Source organism: Salvia hispanica, chromosome 3, assembly GCF_029641045.1.
Source record: "Salvia hispanica isolate PSC_SH4W2 chromosome 3, Shi_PSC_v1, whole genome shotgun sequence".
Taxonomy (NCBI): Eukaryota; Viridiplantae; Streptophyta; class Magnoliopsida; order Lamiales; family Lamiaceae; genus Salvia; species Salvia hispanica.
Window position 1 is genome coordinate 57,590,371 of NC_142694.1, and position 20,353 is coordinate 57,610,723.

Genomic DNA, 20,353 nt, shown 5'->3' on the forward strand with positions numbered 1-20,353 from the left:
CTAAAATGGAAATAACACTATCTCTCCTTTTTCTTCTCTCTTACTTTACTCTCTCTTTATTAACTCACAAAACAACGCTGCATAAAATCTCGTATCGAAAACCAAATGTTGCATATTTATTGAACGAAGGGAGTACTATTTAGTTAAAAAAGTTCATAAATCTCAGACTTAGTCCTGATTTTTAAGTACTGGAGTACTATTTAGCCCTCAGTCCTTGAGTGGTGTATTTATCCATTTAGTTTGATTTGAAGAGTAGGTTAGAGCTCCAATCTTGTTTTTGAACTTTTCTATACTTCTGCTGTGATTTTGGAGGATAAAAAGATTTTTGGTATTATTAAATCTTTGTATATTATCTCAAAGCAAATTATTTAAATCTCTGTAGTGTTGGCTTAAACTGGATGGTTTAAACCTTTGCAATACTATTATTTAAATTATTGCATTATTATCGGAAAATTAATATATATTTGTAGTATCATTTAGAAATAACTGAACGGTATATTTTTAAAGCTTTAATTTTTAGTTTAATGCTTGATTGCAATAATAATTTAAATAAAGTCATTAAATAAAATTATCTACAACTCATTTCAATTTAAATCAAAATAAATTACTACAACTTTATTCATGTAGAAAAATTGGAATTACTCCATCTGTCTCATAATAGAAATACTATTTGATTTGGATACAGGTTTTAAGAAATGTAAAGAAAAATGAGTTGAATACTTTAGTGAAATATGAGCCTCACTTATATATAATAGTTTTAAAATAATATTTGAGCAAAATAAGTTGGTGAAATAAGACTTTTATTGTAGGATTGAGGGAGTATAAAGTATAAACTATTGGGCACATACATACTTCATAAAATCAATTTCTCAATCTCTACTTTCGATGACATAATTGTAGGCCTGAAAATTTTTGGCACGACATGAACCCGCACGAAATTAATGGGTATATGTGAAAGCTTATTGGGTTCGTGTCCTTATCGTGTCCACACGATAAAGACACGAAAACTTCATGTCGTGTCGTGTCGTTCGTGTTAAACGTTAAGAAATAATATTAATATATTATAATATTATTATAATTTTATTTATTTTAAAATTTAAAATTTAATATTAGAAATAATATTTATATATTATAATAATATTATCATAGTGTCGTGTCGTGTCATATATATGTTGTTATCGTGTCGTGTCATATATGTGTTGTTATCGTGTCGTGTCATATATGTGTTGTTATCGTGTCGTGTTGACTCGAAGTGGTTCGTGTTGTTAATGGGTCCGTGTCGTGTCCGTGTCGTGTTCGTGCCTGAGGGTAGCGGGTCATGTTCGTGTTTGGAGTTTTCTTAACGGGTCGTGTTCGTGTTTGTTGTCGTTATCGTGTCGACACAATAACGACACAACACGCACTATTTGCCACCCCTACATAATTGCTATCATCAGTGATGTTATTGCAAACTGAATACTCCATCCGTCTGTGAATAGGAGTCCTGTTTTTCCATTTTAGTCCGTCCGCGAATAGGAGTCCCGGTTCACTTTTACCATATATGATAATATGGTCCCACCTTCACCTAACTCATTCCATTCACATTTCATTTAAAATTAATATATACAAGTGTGACCTCTATTCCACAAACTTTTTTTCATCCACTTTTATTAACATTTCTTAAAATCCGTGCCACCAAGGAATGAGACTCCTGATGACGGACAGAGGGAGTAGAGAGAAATGATTCCAATACTAGTTATGTTCCCCATAAAATTTTTCAGAGCTGAATAAAAAAAATTAAAATCCCACTCGGATAAATGAAATATTTGCAAAAACTGTTTGACTTTCACAAATTTTAGAAAGCATTTGTAGAAACTCATTTTGTGAGAAAAATTAGTTGCGAAATCCATTGATGATGTTTCTACAAGGTGAGGGAGAATTAAAGGTGAAAAAAATTCATTGATTAGGTTAATATATTTAGTGAGGAGGAGAAAATTTACAGGTGAGAGAGATTAAATGTTTGGTGCAAATATCCATCTGCAAATGCAACAAGATCAAAAGAACTAAGAGTTTGATAATGGAAGAAATAAAATTATTATTAGACAGAGAATCGGTAATAAGAGGTGGGTGGATCGATATAGGTTAAAGAAACTAAAAATGGAGAGGAAAAACAATAAAAATTGTGAGATTGCTACATCATCATAGTCGCTTACAAATCATTCATATAGAGTTGCACAACATATCTCTCTCTAATAAATAAATCAGATGAATTTTAATGTATGCAATTACTCTCTAGTCCTAGAATTTTAGGGATTTAGCTATCCATTAACAAATAAAAAAGACCATTTATAAGAAGAAAACAAGTTTAATCCAATAAAATTTATAGGGGTAAAATGATTGCTTCTACTCGACCTCCTGTTTATCTTCTGCTTAGTGCCTAATTTTGAACTCCATAGGCATACATAATTTGAAGAAAGTTGAGTGGGCTTGGCCCTGAAAATCCTAATTTTGAACCCAGATTAGCAAATTCCTACATTCACGCCTTTAGGTCCCGTTTGGTTTCTCTGAAATGGCCAGAGTTAGCCCCAAGTTCTGTGTTCAGTTTAAATGGTTCCAAATTTGAAAACCAAGTTTAAGGTGTTGGCCCGCACTGTTTCCATCATATTTGTCAAGTTATATTTATCCCAAAATTTGTGATATACATATGAGAGGCAAGAAATGAGTGAATTCTGTGTGAAATGTGCAAAAAGATTCATTTTTTCTGGAAATTCAAGAAGATAAATTAAAGCATTCACACACAGCTAAAATAAAATCGAAGAGATCAGAAAAATTGTTAAGAACATTTAAATCGGAAGAAATTAAAAAAAAAAATCAGAAGAAGTCGAAAATACGAGTATTTTAGCCTATTTAATTAATTTATCTAAAGTTCAATATATTTTGGTTGGGCTGAAGAAATCATTTCGGCCTCAACTTAATTCAATTATAACTGGTTCACTTATATTTTGAGTCAATAGGCCAACTAATTGTTTTTAATGATACAGGCCCAAATAATTTAAATTGAACAGCCGAACATATAGCCCATGTATCTGTTTTTTTCTGAAAATAACAAAAGGCCTCTAAATCTGTTTTATGGGGATGAGGCAACATGATTTTGGAGTTCATCCCTTACCTCCTTAAAATCTAACGTGCTTTAAATAAATAAATAAATTGTTGGGATCCTAAACTCAAGAAATGAAATCTGAACAACTCGAACTCGGCACCTCATACATTGATGTCTAAGCTCTTTGCAGCTAGGACAAAGACTTTGGACATGATGATGATTTGATCTTAAATAGTCAAAAATGCCCAACACTTTTTCCTAAAATTAACACTATTTTCTGAGAAAGAAGCCCACAAAGCAATGAAAACCAACGATTTTTGCAAGAAATGAATCACGCTCATTACAAGTGAATAGTGTGGGCCGGCACTCATTCCTCGGGTTGCACATAATTTGTTCAATGAAAGGCAAACACTGTGTTTTATTCAGATTTGAGTCGTTTCTTATCATTTATGGAAAGATGAACCTGTCCTTAATTTTGAAGAAACTATTCCAATTGTTTGTTAGAATAGTTTGTTTATAGTTGGAAAATTAAACCAATCCACATTCAACTAAATCCTGGCAAGTTTTAGTAAAAGAAGAATTATTAGCCGATAAAAAGAAGGTGAAGGAAACCCGTGGTATTTGACTTGTCACCATCACAAAATCTATATTACTTTGGTAGTAATTTGTTATTTTACATTTATCTGATGATAGATGATCACTGGTTGTCGGTTGATATTCATAGATTTCTCTTTGTCGGCTGCGTTGGGTGGTTGTTCAATCATTTTACTTAGACATTCGAATTGTTTTGCTGATTTGGACTCCCATTTGGCTTTATTCATTCACCACTTCACCTAGCTAGAGTCTTAATTGGACTACTACTACATCAACTCCAATACTTAGCTTATGAGAATGAGTTTTTTACATGAGAAATGCAAATCCACGAAGAATAAATAAAATAAAAAAGAGTGGCATATTAATAAGGAGATGGTATGCAATTTACAAAAGTGAGGATGATTAATCCTAGATTGAATTGGTATAGAATATATGTAGTAGAGGTTGGGTGAATGAACGATATTTGGAGCTAGAGGAAGGGTGGGTGGATATGGGTGATGGAGATGGGTAGGCCTTTGGGGAAATCCACAAACGGGAAGGCGAAGGCCTCATCGGATTCCGCTAAGGCGAACCCGAAATTGAGAACCAAATGGTGGATAAATACAGCCATTTCCATCTTTGCCAGCTCTGACCCCGCGCATAGCCTCCCTCCTCCCCCGAATGCCATCAAATTCTTTGTTTCACGCCCACTCTGCAATCAAAATGACTCAAATCTAGGTACTACACATTTTTCCTCTTAAACCATCTCATTCTACTCCCTCCGTCACATTTTAGCAGTCCCATTGACTTTTCTGCCTCCGTTTTATAAAATTGATAATAAATAGTTAGAGTGAGGAAATGTAAAGTAAAAGAAAGAATAATGTAGATAAGACTCTTCTCTATATTATTCTTTCTCTTACTTTGCCATTTCTTAATTTTAACTATTTATTATCATTTTTACAAAACGAGTGCAGAAAAGTCAACGGGACTGCTAAAGTGGGAGGGAGCAATTAATAATGCTAAAAAGTAAAATAATGAAAAGGAGCATTTTTCAGTTTTCTGCCGTTTGAGAAAAAGACAAAAGGGAAAAATGTTAATGAAAATGGGACCAGAATGAAAGGGAAAGCAGTGGCGCACGTGCACACATTAATCACCTCGTGCACGCAACCCCTATTGTTCATCATTTCATTTCATACCCATCATAACTCCAATTTATTTTAAATCCATTTTGCTTTTAGATTCTTGTTTTTTCTCTATATTTTCTACTAGTAAATCAACGGAGTATTATCATAGTCTTCGGTTGCTTGGGTATTAATTTATTTTGAGTTTTCATTGACTAGAGATTATATATAGTTAATTTTATTACATTAAAAAAAATAAAAATTCATAAGTCAAGACTAATTCTACATAATATTGTCCCAAGATGAAGTATCGGACAGACGGACACTATCTATCGAATTAATCAGAATTCATGTAGGTTTTCATCTTTGAAATTATTCATCTATTTTACTATATTGATACAATACAACTAGAATTAGAAACAATACCCTATTTCTTCTCTAATAATTAGTCCACATACAACTCACTTCTTATAAACCCCAATATACCCCTTGCTCACAATTATTCCTATTATTGGACTCATCTCAATTATAAATACTAGAACTATATAGAACCCTTCAAATACACTCAACTGAATTAATCATTTAATTCCAATAGAATTAGAATCCTTTTCCCTTCCACAATACATTGAAAGAGTTTATTCAATGAGAAAAAACTGAAAATGAACAACATAAAACATGATCAATCTAAAAAGAATACTTATAATATATAACATGTTTACAAAACAGGTATATGTAAATATTAAAAAAAATATGATTTTTAGATCACTATGTAAAGAGTAAGATAGAACTATTCATATTTGTGAATCTACAATTATTAGTAGATCTATTTGTTTCTCAGCTGGTTATTAATTTTAGGTGGGCAATTCCTATACGTCTATCCTTTAAATGATGAATGAGGGTCCAAAGAATCTACACAATTAATAATGACAATCTTTAGATTTATGTTTGGTGATTGGTTTGTTTTAAATGTTGGGGACATGTGTCGTCTTGGTATTCAGCAATTCAGGCTGTTTGCAAAGTGATTGACCGCCACAGCCACATGCCTTGACCCATCTCAAATTTAGGACTACTACACTTAAGATTCATGCATATTCAATATTGTGTTCAATACTGTGTTTAGTATAGATGTGACCATGAGTATGAGTGTAATTAAATGCAAATTTTAAACATTATATAAATTTTAAATAATGATCTGAATTGTTAGAAATAATCAAATGCAAATTCTAAACATAATATAAATTTTAAATAATAATCTGAATTGTTAGAAAGTGTTAACAAATGATAAAAGTATATCAACAGAAAATGTGATGTTATGTTGAAAATATGTTGAAACCGTGATGACATTTTCTTTTTTGATGTATTTTAATCATCCGTTGACATTTTATAACGGTCCAGATCATAATTTGAAGTTTCTATAATATATAAGTTTGCATTTTATCAGTATCCCTATGCCAGCATTAGTTTTCTATTTTACTTTAGTTCTAATATCTCAAATATTATTCACAAAATTAATTTTAAAATTATTTATAAGATTAAACTTTTTTATTGAATAGTTTAAAATTATAAAAATGAAAACATTGAATGATTATTTAATTTGATTTATAAAATTAATGCTATCAATACTAATTTTTACTTATCAATATTAAAATAATATATAAAATAGAATAAATAATACTACTACTAATATACGGTGCCTACATAATTTACAGACTCTATCGAATATTCGCATCATGTCATCCATTCCATATATAATTCGTTCCTTTGTAGGAGTTTATTATTTATTTAATTGTAACATTCTATCTACTATATGAGATATTGAGATTCAACACCCAATTTTTTAGGGAAAAGAAAATGAGCATACTCTCATTTATAGTTAGGTAAATAAATTTCTAAATATTATAATAAAAAAATTAATCAAACATGATCAAACTTAAATTTAAAATTAATTAGGAATAAACAAATTTTAATTGATTTAATTAAGAGATGCCAAGTTGAATGCCCCTATGTGGAAGCTTTTACCAAAATTATAGTAGTATTATGAAAGAAAAGAAAAGCTTAGTAGTGACGGCAAGAAGCATACATTATATATATTTGTATTTATGACAATTTGTTTTGAAGTTAATTAATAAGGAACGACATCTTGTCCCTAAGAAAAGAATTATTGCAGAGTTATTTAATGAATACTAATGATTTTATAAGGGTAAGTTCTTTAAAAATAGTACAATTTTCTAATAAAGGTGAGACAAGTAAGATATTTTCACTGTGGAGTGAAAATGTGGTAGACTAGAAGTTATTATCTACTACTAAAGTAACACTTCTCTCACTATCGTCTAACAAATTTGTTGAGACAACTGACATTAAGTTTGGCGTCACAGAAAAATAAACATTAATATATAGTCATATACTCTAACTTGACTAATTGTGTCTCTGTGTGTGAACTGCTTATAACTTCAAACATCATGAAATTTCTGGAGTTACGAAAGTCCACGTGATTTTGCAAGAAAAGGTTGTTAATAATGATCAAAATATTATTGAATTATGGGATAATTGTCACATTTCTGTGATTTCAAGAAAGTTAAAATTTTACAAATTACAACTGTAAGAATACAAAATTAAATGATAAAAATGAATTATTAGTGAATTAGTTAAAAATCAAAGGCTGGCGGGGCAAATTTTTCCGAAAAAGACGTTTAGATCATACACGCAAAAACAAAATCCAATCTTAAACAGGTTGGAATTTGTAGATTAGGAAAAGTACAAAATTACTCAAATCAATCCAATTAACAACTAGTCAGTATCACACTTAAATACAACGAATAGTACTTTCGAAAAAAAAAAAGAAAGATTATTGATTATAGTACTACATCGCCCACAAAATCAATAGTCTTATATTCCTATATTATGAGAAGGCGTGATCATTCTGCACTAAACTAATACTAGTAATGAAAAAAAATTCTCTATGTTTCCTACTTAGTACCAGTATTAGTTTTGGTAATAGATTGATATAGTATTTTAATCAACATTTGACCTTTTTGAATAAAAAAAATTAAAATTAATATGTGTGTAATGACAATAGCTGACATGGAGGATGAATAAAGTTAAATACTCTAATTCTCCTATTGTGTTTTGAAATGTGTAATTTAACTTTGTTCCTATGTGTATATATAACCATCTGTGGGATCCATTGCTATAAAAAAATTTAAGTAAAAAAAAGGTATAAATTATTGTTATGAGTAAATGTGGCAGAATATGAAGAACAGAGGAGAGGAGAAGAGAAGAGAGAAAGACTAACCTGCCATCTCCATGGATTAAAGTGCCAAGGTTGGTCAAAAAGTGATGGATCTAAATGCACTGCTGCTATCACCGGCAGAACTTTCCAACCACATGGAATGTCATAACCTTTTTATTTCCGAATAAAATACGTCATTTTTCTCAAATTAATTAATCAATTAGCCAAAATTAATTAATGGAGTCATATATTTTTTACCTTTATACCTAACATCTTTAATCGCCTTTCTGTGAAGAAATCGAACCACGTTTCCCAACCTCAAAGTCTCGCTTATAACCTGATCATTTCTACATCATACTTTTATTAATTACTCCTTAATTAGTTTATGGTTAAAGAAATGAAAACTCTTACGCATTGTGTGAAATCCATTTTCTTGTAGTCATCCCAGCTCAATTCCCTTGTTCCTTTCTTGGCCATTGCAATTTCCAAGTGTTCTTCCTAATAAAGTAATCCAATTAATTAATTAATTAATTAGAGGGGTCTAATGATTATGGAGAATACTTTACTCTTAATTTATGAACAGCAGTGGGACAGGCCTGGAGGAAGTAAATAGCAAGTGCTATAGCAACCGAGGAGGTTTCATGGCCAGCAAACAAGAGGCTCAACACCAAGTCCAAAATCTGGTCTTTGGAGAGATTGGAATTGTTGAGCACCCATCCTAGTAAATCTTGTTCGTTTTTGCTGCCCGTTTTCATCCTCTCCTCCATTTTGCAATCGATGAATTTCAGTATTGTGGCGCGAGACTATAGAAAAAAATAAGGAGTCCAATTCAATTTAATTAGCCGAAAACATATGAAAAAATTGAGTATGTAATGTACGTATGTTACTCGCAAGGCCTTCCAGTATGCGGTTCCGGGGAAGTTGAGGGGAGGCGAAACCACGCCTTTCATGAAGGTGATGTACTCTTTCTTGAGGCGCTCGGTCTCGGCCTCCCCGGCCTCCAGGCTCATTATGTGCTCCGCCATCAGGTTGAAAGTAAACTGGAGACAAGCTTATTGAGTCAAATATAACTAATCAAATTATTATGATCATCATCACATAAGGCCATGTTTGGAAGGGATGATAACTCACGGAAATCCATGAATAAAAATGTCATTTGTGTTCATGGATTTCCATCCCTAGATGAGTTATCACCCCTACCAAACATGCTAAGTATATGAATATACATACCTTCTTGGCCTCGTCCTGGGCGCAGACGACAGGGCGGTGGGCCCAGGACGAGAGGACAAGGGCGGTGTGGCGCTCGACCTGGCGGAGGAGGTGAGTCTTGAGCCTGGAATTGGTTAGGAAGTTGAGGGAGATGGTTCTCATGTCTCTGTGCATATCTCCCACCAAGACTAGCATCGACCATTTCCCAAGTATTCCACCGATGCTTCTCGGATAGCTGCATTCGAAGAGCTTCCCTTCGTTTTGAAGGATCAGTCTGTTGAGCCCTGCGTCGGCGGAGACTATTGTGGCTTCCCCAAACAAATGGGACTTGAATATTTTCCCATACCTTAATCAAAATCACACAATTAGTAGTTAGGAGTAATTAATTACAACTGTGATTGTGAAAGGGTGATTTAATTACTTGGAGATGTGGTGTTCCATGTAATTGCCTATGGTGTGGGCTGGATGTGGCTTCAAGTAGGCAATGCTTTCTCCAACAAAAGGCCAACCCATGTTGCCTGGTGGAAGATTCACTCTTTTTTGTTTTCTTCCATACAGACTCACCAATATTAGGGATAAAGATACAGCAAACAGAATCGACAATTCGAATCCAAACTCAAACTCACTCATAATTTCCCCCCCTCTGTCTCTCTCTCTCGCTACATCAGTTTGGAGGTGAATTTTAGAATGAGGGCACCTTTTTGTAGGGGCTTTGGTCTTGTCTTTGGGCATTTCTGGAATTACAATAAATTAGCATTTCTGGAGTAGTATATTTACCACGTGGAATGACAATTTAGAATTGTACTACTACTTACTATTTAGACTTTTAATAATTCTCATAAGTCATAACTAAACAATAATGAAACCCACTGTGCAGTCTGTGCTGTATTCTTTCAATCAACTTTTATGGTCAAATAAAAGGACAAATCGACTAACTAAACTCTGATCAGTGATGACCATTACTCCCGCCGCCTGCTATTAAACATCGCATTTTAACAGACTTGGGTTTTAAATAATGTATTCCATCCCGACTAATTAAGTTGAAGTAAAACTTCTTAGAGATTAAAAAATTATGTCGAAAGTAAGATAAATGACTAAACTTTGTTGAAATATCCTATGACTTAATTTAATTGGAACTGAGAGAGTAATACAAGATGTGTTGAAAAAGTTAATGTGATCAAGTTATTTCTATATATTTGTATTATAATAAAGATTAAAATACGTTCTTAGTTAGTTCTATAGCTGGTGCACTATGATGATTAGTGACACTATAGTTAAAATGACAACCAAGACAAGTAGTCTTCGAAACATAAGCATGCAATTTGTGATACATAGGCAAAACACTCGATATATGGTTCAAAACAATCTGTGATACGAAATCAAAGCACTATAGTGACACCATAGTTAAAATAACAATATAGACAAACAATTTGCGATACATAGACAAACAATATGTGATACATGGATAAACAACTGGTATATGATTCCAAGCAATATGCGATACGAAATAAGATACTCCCTCCGTCTGCCATTAGGAGTCCCATTTATGGGCGACACGGGTTTTAATACTCCCTCTGTTTCTTCATAGTTGAGTCATTTTACCATTTCGGAAGTTTCTTCATAGTTGAGTCGTTTCCTTATATGGTAATTTTTTCATCTCTTCTACTTTACTCTCTCTACTTTATTCACTTTATACTTTATTCTCTCTACCTTTTCCTCTCTGTTACTTTTTTATCTATTTATTTAACACACCCAACATTCATTTCTAAAACTCCGTGTCGAAAAGTTCCGCCTCAACTATGAAGAAACGGAGGGAGTAAATGTTAAGAAAAGTGAGTGGAAAAAAGATAGTTGAATAGGGGTCCCATTTGTATATTAGTTTTAAATGAAATGTGAGTGGAATAAGTTAGAGGAAGGTTGGATCCTATTACCATTTATGGTAAAAGTGAGCCAGGACTTCTATTTGCGGACGGATTAAAATGAAAAAACGAGACTCCTATTCACAGACAGAGGGAGTATAATCAGGAATCTGTGATTACATAGACAAACAAGTCTGCCATAGGGTAGACTAAGGTTAAATCTGCTCATAAATCTAAGGGTCTTCATTTGTGATAGGTTGTCATTCTTCGTTCTAAACATATGAACGTTTTACGAAGTTAGTCTAGAACATTTATTTTTCGAAAACAAGTCCCAAACAAACAAAACGTCAACCAAGTCATCATTTTTTTATTAGAGCTGAACGTGAGCGCCAATTGCACGCAATTTGACTGGATTAACAAAGTTTAATTAGTAATTAAGCGACAATTGACTTCATTTACCTCTTATACGAGCAAAATCCCATCTACACCACAACTCTCTAACATCAAATTGCCACCGTGGAGCACCACCCGAATGACACCACTAGGCACTAGCCCATGAGCGCAGCCAAATCTGATCCGCGGTAGCTCTTCCTGTGTCTCAAGTCCCAATCCATTTCTTTTCAAGTTGATAGCTGTCCGGAACAGCGAGGACTCTCTGTAGTAGTCTGTGAAGGAGTAGAAATGTAGGAATTTTTTTTATTGGTAAGAGAACATAAATTTAAAGACTATGCCACGATAAACTTATACTATAAACTTTTTCATATCGGTCAACCATACTACTTCTTGACCAACACACTTGGAGGATTTTATTATTGTACGGATCAGGCAAGAATTGATGATGGATGAGTCATGAGATAGAGAAGTTGCATAAGAACAAGAGAGAGCTTTAGATGGCTTTCCTGTATTGGGCTTTTTTATTAACTTTGGTTGGGCCTAAAATAACTAACATTATATGGGCATCCTTTGTATTCACGCCTCTTTCTCTCCTAATTTTGAGACTAAAGTCCAATTTTGATCCTTTATACTTCCTCGTCCGCCATTAGAAGTCTTGATCACTTTTGCACACTCGTTTTGTAAAAATGATAATAAATAGTTAAAGTGAAAAATTGATAAAGTAAGAGAGAGAATAATATTGATAAAAGTTTTCTTAACATTATTCTCTCTCTTACTCTACCATTTCTCCATTTTAACTATTTGTTATCATTTCTATAAAATAAGTGCGCAAAAGTGACCGGGACTCCTAATGACGGACGGAGGGAGTATTTATTTTAAAATTCTTTTTTAATCCCTTACATTAAATTTATGATCTTTTAGTCCTTAACCCATTATTTTGGTACCTTTTGGTCTCAAACATATTATTTTGGTCCAAAATAATTATTTTTTGTTAAAATTAACAGTCAAAATGTTTAATCAATTTAATAACTTAATTATAATCTAAGACTAAAGTCCAATTTTGATCTCGTACATTTTTCATAAAATTCCTGTCAGGTCTCATACACTAAGTTTGTGATCTTGTTTGAGACGAAAATGTACCAAAACAATATGTTAGGGATCAAAATTGGACTTTAGTCTAATTTTGACTACATAATACTATTATTTTCTAATAAATAAATCAAAATTACTTCCTTTTCCAATTGTCACATAAATTCTAATTTCTCACGTCAGTTTCGATATTTTAGAAAAAAGTATTCAAAATATTCCTTCCGTCCCATAAAAATAGAAACTCTTTCTTTTTTGGTCCCGTCCCCTAAAAATAAAACTTTCTATATGAGTAAGTTTCTTTCTCTAATGAGGTAGATCCCCTTTTAACTTCACATTTTTCCCCATCTCTCCTACTTTACCAAATTTGCATTAAAATCTAAACCATACTAGACAAATAATTGCTAACATCAGTATACTTTTATTACTATTATTATTAATTTTTTATTATTTTCGATTTTAGTAGTGCCATTTTTCAGATCACAGCTGAATTGTTTGATGCAATTTCTAAAATTTACTACACCACAACTTTCAAGGGTCAAACAGTGAAAATGTATATCAACGACAACGCTATGCAAGTAGAAACTTACAACTAAAATTACACACCAACAAATAACAACAGATTCTTTATATAACATAATGTAATTTAGCATATATATTTATAAATAAATAATCTAGTTATTCCCATACCATCGCAGTGATTGCAAATACTCAACCATCTTCTCATCAATCTGGAAAGTATCCGCCAGCACTCGAGCATACACCGGCGGCTCCGCCCCAAACAGCAGCCTCGACGGCGTCACGACCCCCGGATTCTGGCTGTTGAAGCTCACAAAGGCCACCGCGTTGTCCTGCCCGATGTTGTACTGGAAATGCAACAAACCCCTCGGGAACACGAACACGTCCCCCGGCCGCAATATCTTCGCGTAGAGCGTCCCGTTCGCGGTCGGGTCGTGCGGGTTGGACGACAGGAAGCCCGTGTACAGCATGCCTTGCAGAACCACAATCATTTCCGAGGCGCGTGGGTGCGAGTGGGGCGGGTTGAGGCCGCGGGGCCCGAAGTCGATCCGCGACATGGCCACGCCCTGCGTGTTGAGGCCCGGGAACTGGCGCTCGAACGCCATGGTGATTTTTGACCCGAAGGGGCTTGTGATTGGCTGCGGCTTGTGCAGCCCGGCCTCGTAGTAGAAGTCGTCCGACGTCACGGACGACGGGTCTTTGCACAACTTTCCATTCACATATGCTGTTAAGTGCAAAACATTATAAAAATTAAATATGTATTTAGGTCAGATAACTTCAAGGTAGTAAACGTTGCAGTTATACTTTAAATAGATAAGGTACACATTTTAGGTCAGATAACTCTAAGATAGCAAACGTTGCAGTTGTACTTACTGCCGTTTGTGTCGTTAATGGATACGCAGAAATCCTGCAACGGATCGGGATCGGCTGCGGAGGCATGAGACCAGAAAAGGCTCAGCGTGGAGATGAGTAATAGCAACAGATTGGATGATTTCATGACTTTTGTCGAGTTAGTTTGTGTTTGATATATATGTTTTATTAATGCGAATATTTATAGTTGATAGTATTTCTGTTTTGGGAATGTTGGTAAAATCATCTCATGTGCGATCGATTGATGTTTTTTATCTATATATAATTATATATAGTATAAATATCATTAAGTGCTAAACTGCTAACAATCATAATATGAAAAACTCTAAACTATCGATAATTTATCAAAAATATTTACTCCATATCTATCGAAAATGTTGGTATAAACTTGAACAATAATGAATATTAATTAAAAATTTCTCATGTGCATTTTAGGGATTCAAAATGTCACTATGGTTGATAGATTTGTGATTTTAGTTTAAGTTATACAGTTAGATTTTTTGTTAATTTGGTTAGTACGTTTCAAAATCCAATATTCATGTTTATAGTTGGTATAGTAATTCATAAAATAAATGTGAATTTAGAGACCAATGTTCGACCTTCATTATGAGGAGAAGTTAAATAGGTGCAAACATCGATTTACATGTAATGAAGTATAAGATTGGTCAATAGAAAGCAGAAAGACAGTCTCACTTAAACAATTTCATTTGCAAGGAAAAGTTGAAAAATAAGAAATAAAGTAAACCATTCAATGAGAATATCACATATAAAATAAAATTAAGGAAGGAAGTCGTATCATCTTTCCAATTGAGTTTGCTATTTGCGGTTGAAATTTGTTCTTCACTAATGGTCAAATACTATTCTCGCAGATGTTGAATGAACACTTTGTTTCTGGAGAAATTTGCAGGTTTTGAGCATCTTCTTTTTCCTGGAAAAAGACAATAGTATTACTAAGTGGCACTTTTAAAAATAAAGTAATTTTGTGAAACTAAGTTACGTATTTCTCATGTTGTGTAGCTTTGGGCTATGGGAAATGAATATTCATTTTTCGCTCAGTTAATTTTGACGATAATTAATTTATTCTGCTGCTGTATAAATTGAAGATTGTATTTATAAACGTTTGTGGAGTGAAAAATTTTAAATAGATTGTAGGATACAACTGAGTTTTCATTTATTCTCGTAGTTTTGAAATAAATAGTAAGGAAGGTCGAAAGTTTAAACAATTCTCCTAGCAGAGTTTTTTGGTTTACGCCAATTATGAATTTGTTATTCACCCGATTTGTTATCTATAATCTTACAATACCAATACGACTCAAATGCCGAAATTACTTACTATATAGGGTCAGGAAATGAGGGATATATTCAATTATCTCAATCGACAGGAGAAACAAACTACAACTTCTAAACTAAAACACTATTTTCTTGTCATGTGAGAGTATGCAATTTTTGTTAGGCACAAATTTTAATACACGGTAGGTAAGATAAGAGAGAGATAAAAAGCTAAATGATTAAAATTTTGCTAGTAGAGTATTAGTCTCACCTTATTAAAAAGATTTTTTTAAAATATTAAAAAGTGCATATTTTTACGGACTAAAAATGAAAAATGCATAATCTTATGGAATAAATGAGAGTATATAAAACATGGCAACACTCAATCATAGAATAGAAATAATTAGTTTTGAGCCTATTAATTGCTAAAATCATGAACTATGCGACCGAATTCTAGTATATCCATGAACTTAAAAGATAATGAGATAATTATGAATTTTGACCATATAACCAATTTTTTTAAGATATAAAATTCCGGCCAAACTAATTAAATATCATATGAGAAAATTGAATCTTACAACGTCGTCAATTAATTGTGACAATTCACTAGCCGAAATGAGCAGTAAATTGAGAAGCAAGAAATCTACAATTGCAAGTTTCCAATTAAGTGGTATTTTTAGGGTTTAGAGCGAAACAAATTTGACAAAAATCCTCGCAAACGTCGAGCGATTAGAGAAGAGCAATCGAATACGCTAGGGCCTTCACTGGAAAGCTGATGAGCGGTCTCATGGTGAATAGGTAAATGGTGGCAGAGTGAATCACAATCAAATCAAATATGGTTATACTTGGAATGATGAAATGATATGACATGAGGATGTAATAAAATGAAGACATGAAAAAAATGTGAGAATTATCTTGCTTAGTTTATTGGACACAACGAATATAAAAGAGATGAAAATGATATCATTGATTGATTTTGTTATTGTAGTATATTTGGTAACTACAAATAAAACGCGAACCAGCAAATGGTCCTAAATCATGCGTTTCGAACGCAAACGGTATCCGAACTTTAAAAATATTATGAGTAGTTCCTGAACTAAGATGTAATCATGTTTATAGTACTTTTTTACTATTCATCACAATTTTGCACCAAAAATGCCCCCAAGCCATGGAGGGTATTTTTGGACTTTCATATCAATAGATATGATATTTTATCTATCTCTCTTGAGTATTAGATATAATATTTTCTTATCTTTCATTTATTTCAACCACCACATAAATTCCAATTATTGTGGTTCTTGTTCAACATTAACACTAGAAAGTGCAATAGAAACTCAAGGTATTTTCTTAAAAAATAATCCATTAACCACAAAAATAATGTAACGATAATCAATACTTTTTGAACTCGAACTTCTAATTTTTTGCACAAAACCTTTTGTATTCTCCTCAAATTGAATATACGAAACATATTACAGAATAAATGGTTTAATTACTACTGTAGTACTATTAATAAGTGAGAGGCCCAATTAGTAAAGCCCAACTAGTGGTATTAAAATTTGTGTTTCTTCTTTTCTGCGTATAAGTGGCAGCGACTGTCTGATTTTGGGCAGGACCTTGGCGACAAGGGGTCGGCAGCTGAAGAAGGGTATTATCCGGCGATTCACCGGGGATGGCGGTGGGTCAGCCAATCCCCTCCGACCCCACCTGGATCCGTCGCTTAACCCAGCAATACTAGAGTTGATTCTGTTATCTCTTTAATACATTCTGATGTGGAGGACCAACTCCAATTCCTATAGGGGAATGGATTTCGATATTTTGTCTCATTTATCGATGATTGCACTCGTATGACATGTGTGTATTTTTTGAAAAATAAATCTAATGTCTTTTCAAAATTCTTTGAGTTTTTTACTATGATCCCCACTCAGTTCAAAACACAAATAAAAATCCTTAGAGCATCCGCAGCTTTGCAAAATCGCGTCTGTCCGTCCGTGCCAGCGGCAAGGACGAGCTCGTCTGACGCTGCAAGCCGTCCGTCCGTGCCAGCGGCACGGCGCTGCTCTTAGCTAAGAGCACGTCCGTGCCGCTGAACACCCTTACGTGGCGCTGTCTGATTGGCCAACGGCTTAGCCGTTGGCATATTCAAAATTTTATTTTTTAAAAAAAAATTCAAAAATTAATTTAAAAAAATGTTTTTAAATAAAAAAAAATATTTTCCCACTTTCCAAAAAATTATATCCGTTTTCTACCCACTTTTAATTTTATTTTTCAATTTTTTCCCCAAAATTCACATTTTCATCTATAAATACCCCCACTTCAATACAAAAAAAACCACATTCTCATCCATTCTATCATTTACATTCTCTCATCTTTTTTCTCATATTCTCTCATCTAAATTCCCACCACACAACACAATGTCCGGCTCCGGCGATCACCCCTCCGGCAATCGCGGTTGGAACCACGATTGGTTCGACTCCGACTCATTCCCTAGTCCGGAAACGCAATTTTTGGCCCCTCCGCAAACCCAAGGTTCGCAAGTTCCGGTTGGCTACCGCCCTTACCCGGTGGATGACCAAAATGCTTCCGAGTTCGAGTGGCCACCCGAACCCGGATCGGGAGGGAGCAACAGCTCTACTCCTACTCCTACTTCTATTCCTACTCCTACTCCTCCTACTCATCCTACTCGTGGCACCCTCACCCCGTACACTCCGGGTGAGATGATGGCGATGTTCAAAGCCTACTTGGCAGTCTACGAAGATCCGGAAGTTGGTACGAACCAAACCAGGGAAACGTATTGGTGGCACATCACTCGTCTTTACAATGAAACCCGGCCGAGGGGAACCATCTAACGCAATGATAGTATGGTGCACAATTGCATCTTTAGATGCAACGAGGCAATCGGTAAGTTCCAGGGGTATTACCTCCAGGAAGAGCGGTCGGCGGGGAGCGGCACGAGCGAGCTCGACATCATCAGTGCTGCCTTGACGACCTACCAACACATAGAGTTGAAACCGTTCAAGTACCTCAGTTGTTGGCAGGAGGGTCGCCTGTTAGGTTTGGTATACTGAAAAGCATGTTTCGAGCAGTTTCGAGCGAATAGAATCTTGCTTGTATACGAAAAATTCTACAATCCATTTTTAACCCGATTCAGTATTATTCGAGCAGTTTTGCACGAATAGAATCAGTATATTATTACATTGTGTTTGCTTGTGCATTTATAAGATGTTTTATAAACATTTAAATGTATAAGAAGCAAACAAAGTCTAAGTCTTTTGCTTAGTAGACCGGTTGTGGGCGTCGTCCACTTTAAGGTAACACGGTCAGATCTATCCAATGCTTTGCAAAAGAAAAAGAAGAATTTCACAACCTAGATAGGCTTAGACTACCTATCGTGAAAGGTTGCAATGTCAGTCCGCATATTTCTAAGCCTTACTGAAATAAGATGACATTGGTGTGGTATAGCACTGAACGAATCTAAAAGCAAGACGTGTCTTTATGCTATCTGCTGAAAGACTAGGACTTGATAAAATACTATTTCTTAATCTACATATGTAAGTATTGAGCATACGGTATTGATTATGCACTACTTTGACTTATCAAATAGTGCGGATTTTTTGCAACCCAATAATTCTGATATAGTGGGTAGTGGTGATTGATATCTAGCGGTGCTAGGATTGCTAATATGTTGAAACGTGCGCGAGGCGAGTCTCGTTTGATAATGTCCTCAAGAGGAGCTCGAACAAGGTTTTATTATTCAGAAAACTGGCAAGCTGGAGTTTTATTGCTCCATGAATAATAAATAAGTGTTTCTTGCTAATTCTATTCTTGGAATTAATAAGATGTTAATTAATTAAGTCCATAGCAGACATTAATTAATTAATCGACATTTATATCTTAAGCGCGGGAAATAAATAATAAACAAAGTGGAAACCCGGATTACTTGTAATTTCGGATTTGGATAGGGAGAGTTCAATATTACTTCTGTAGTGGCTGCTCGTAATATTCCAATATAAGCTTGTATTAAATTGTGGGTTCAATTTAATTAGTAAAAAGCTAATTGGGGGAGCCCATATGCAAAACCTTCCATAGATCCCTGTCTCGACCCAAAAGGAACTTAATATAAATAGGACAATAAAGGAGACAGAAAATACACATTATTATTTTCTTGAAAATCACGCCACTCCCAAAATTAGAGAGGGGACGATTTTTTCTATTATTCTACTCCGTGAGAATTTCAGCTCCTCCTCCGTGAGGAATGTTTCTGTCTTCTTTATTTAAGTTCTAGTATCCCGGTGAGATCAGCCCACCCTGATATCGAGATACAGTTCGGGAACCAGAGAGAAGATACGAGGTCTAGTACTCAAGATCATCACGTGGAGAAAGCGCGAGCAATCGTCGATTCTTTGGAGAATCAAATCGGTAACTCTAAACCGTAGTATTCATGTTTAGGATTTACTTTCTATGAGCATGAATTATTTGCGTTCTAGCATGCAATTATCTGTTTAACATGTGAATTGATTAATCGCATAATCGGTCAAATAGATCCGTGTCTGATTTATTTGTTTTGTACAAGTCTTCCGCTGTGCAAGGGGCACCAAACCCCAGCAGCGCCAACATCTGAAGTATAGGGGCGGCGTAGTAGCATCCTCCTCCAGCTCCTCTAGCAAACGGTCGAGGTCGGTAGCCTTATCCGACGGCGCCTCCGATGATGTGGCTACCCAGCTTGCCGGAACTAACTTTGGTAGCCCCGACGCTGGCCCGAGCAGTTCCCGCCGGCCGCAAGGAAGGAAGAAGGCGACGGCCACCCGCCGTCGCGCCCCGACTTCATCCACCCCCGCTCCCGCTCCCTTTGTGCCTCCTCCACCCCCGAACAACTCGTTGTGGGCCCTCTTGGTTCAACTTTATATGAACGATATGTCTAACATGACTCCCGACCAACTTGCAACACATGTGGGAATGATACGGGGTCTCAAGAGAATATTGGGGAAAGAGGACTAGTCTTCCACGTGTGTATTTTTTAGTCTTTAATTATGTAATTTTTAATTTGTAGGATTTTTATTATGTATTTTTTTATTTTCTAGGATTTTAATTATGTATATTTATTTTTTAGGATTTTAATTATGTAATTTTTATTTTTTAGGATTTTTAA

At 34.6% G+C, this 20,353-nt stretch overlaps 2 protein-coding genes across 2 annotated transcripts; both read right to left on the reverse strand.

The window, feature by feature from the left end:
• Positions 1–3,940: 3,940 nt before the first annotated feature.
• DWF4 (Cytochrome P450 superfamily protein) lies at positions 3,941–9,887 on the reverse strand. Its single transcript, XM_089069478.1, has 8 exons — positions 9,633–9,887; positions 9,233–9,557; positions 8,890–9,042; positions 8,569–8,805; positions 8,414–8,500; positions 8,261–8,339; positions 8,066–8,172; positions 3,941–4,364 (listed from the first exon to the last, which is right to left on the reverse strand). Exons 1-8 carry the CDS (start codon positions 9,839–9,841, stop codon positions 4,143–4,145), a joined length of 1,419 nt encoding a protein of 472 aa, XP_088925604.1. The 5' UTR covers positions 9,842–9,887; the 3' UTR covers positions 3,941–4,142.
• Positions 9,888–13,078: 3,191 nt separating this feature from the next.
• On the reverse strand, positions 13,079–14,078 carry LOC148931130 (germin-like protein subfamily 1 member 18). Its single transcript, XM_089066821.1, has 2 exons — positions 13,942–14,078; positions 13,079–13,792 (listed from the first exon to the last, which is right to left on the reverse strand). The coding sequence occupies exons 1-2, from the start codon at positions 14,063–14,065 to the stop codon at positions 13,224–13,226; spliced, it is 693 nt and encodes a 230-aa protein (XP_088922947.1). The 5' UTR covers positions 14,066–14,078; the 3' UTR covers positions 13,079–13,223.
• Between the last annotated feature and the right edge of the window lie 6,275 nt (positions 14,079–20,353).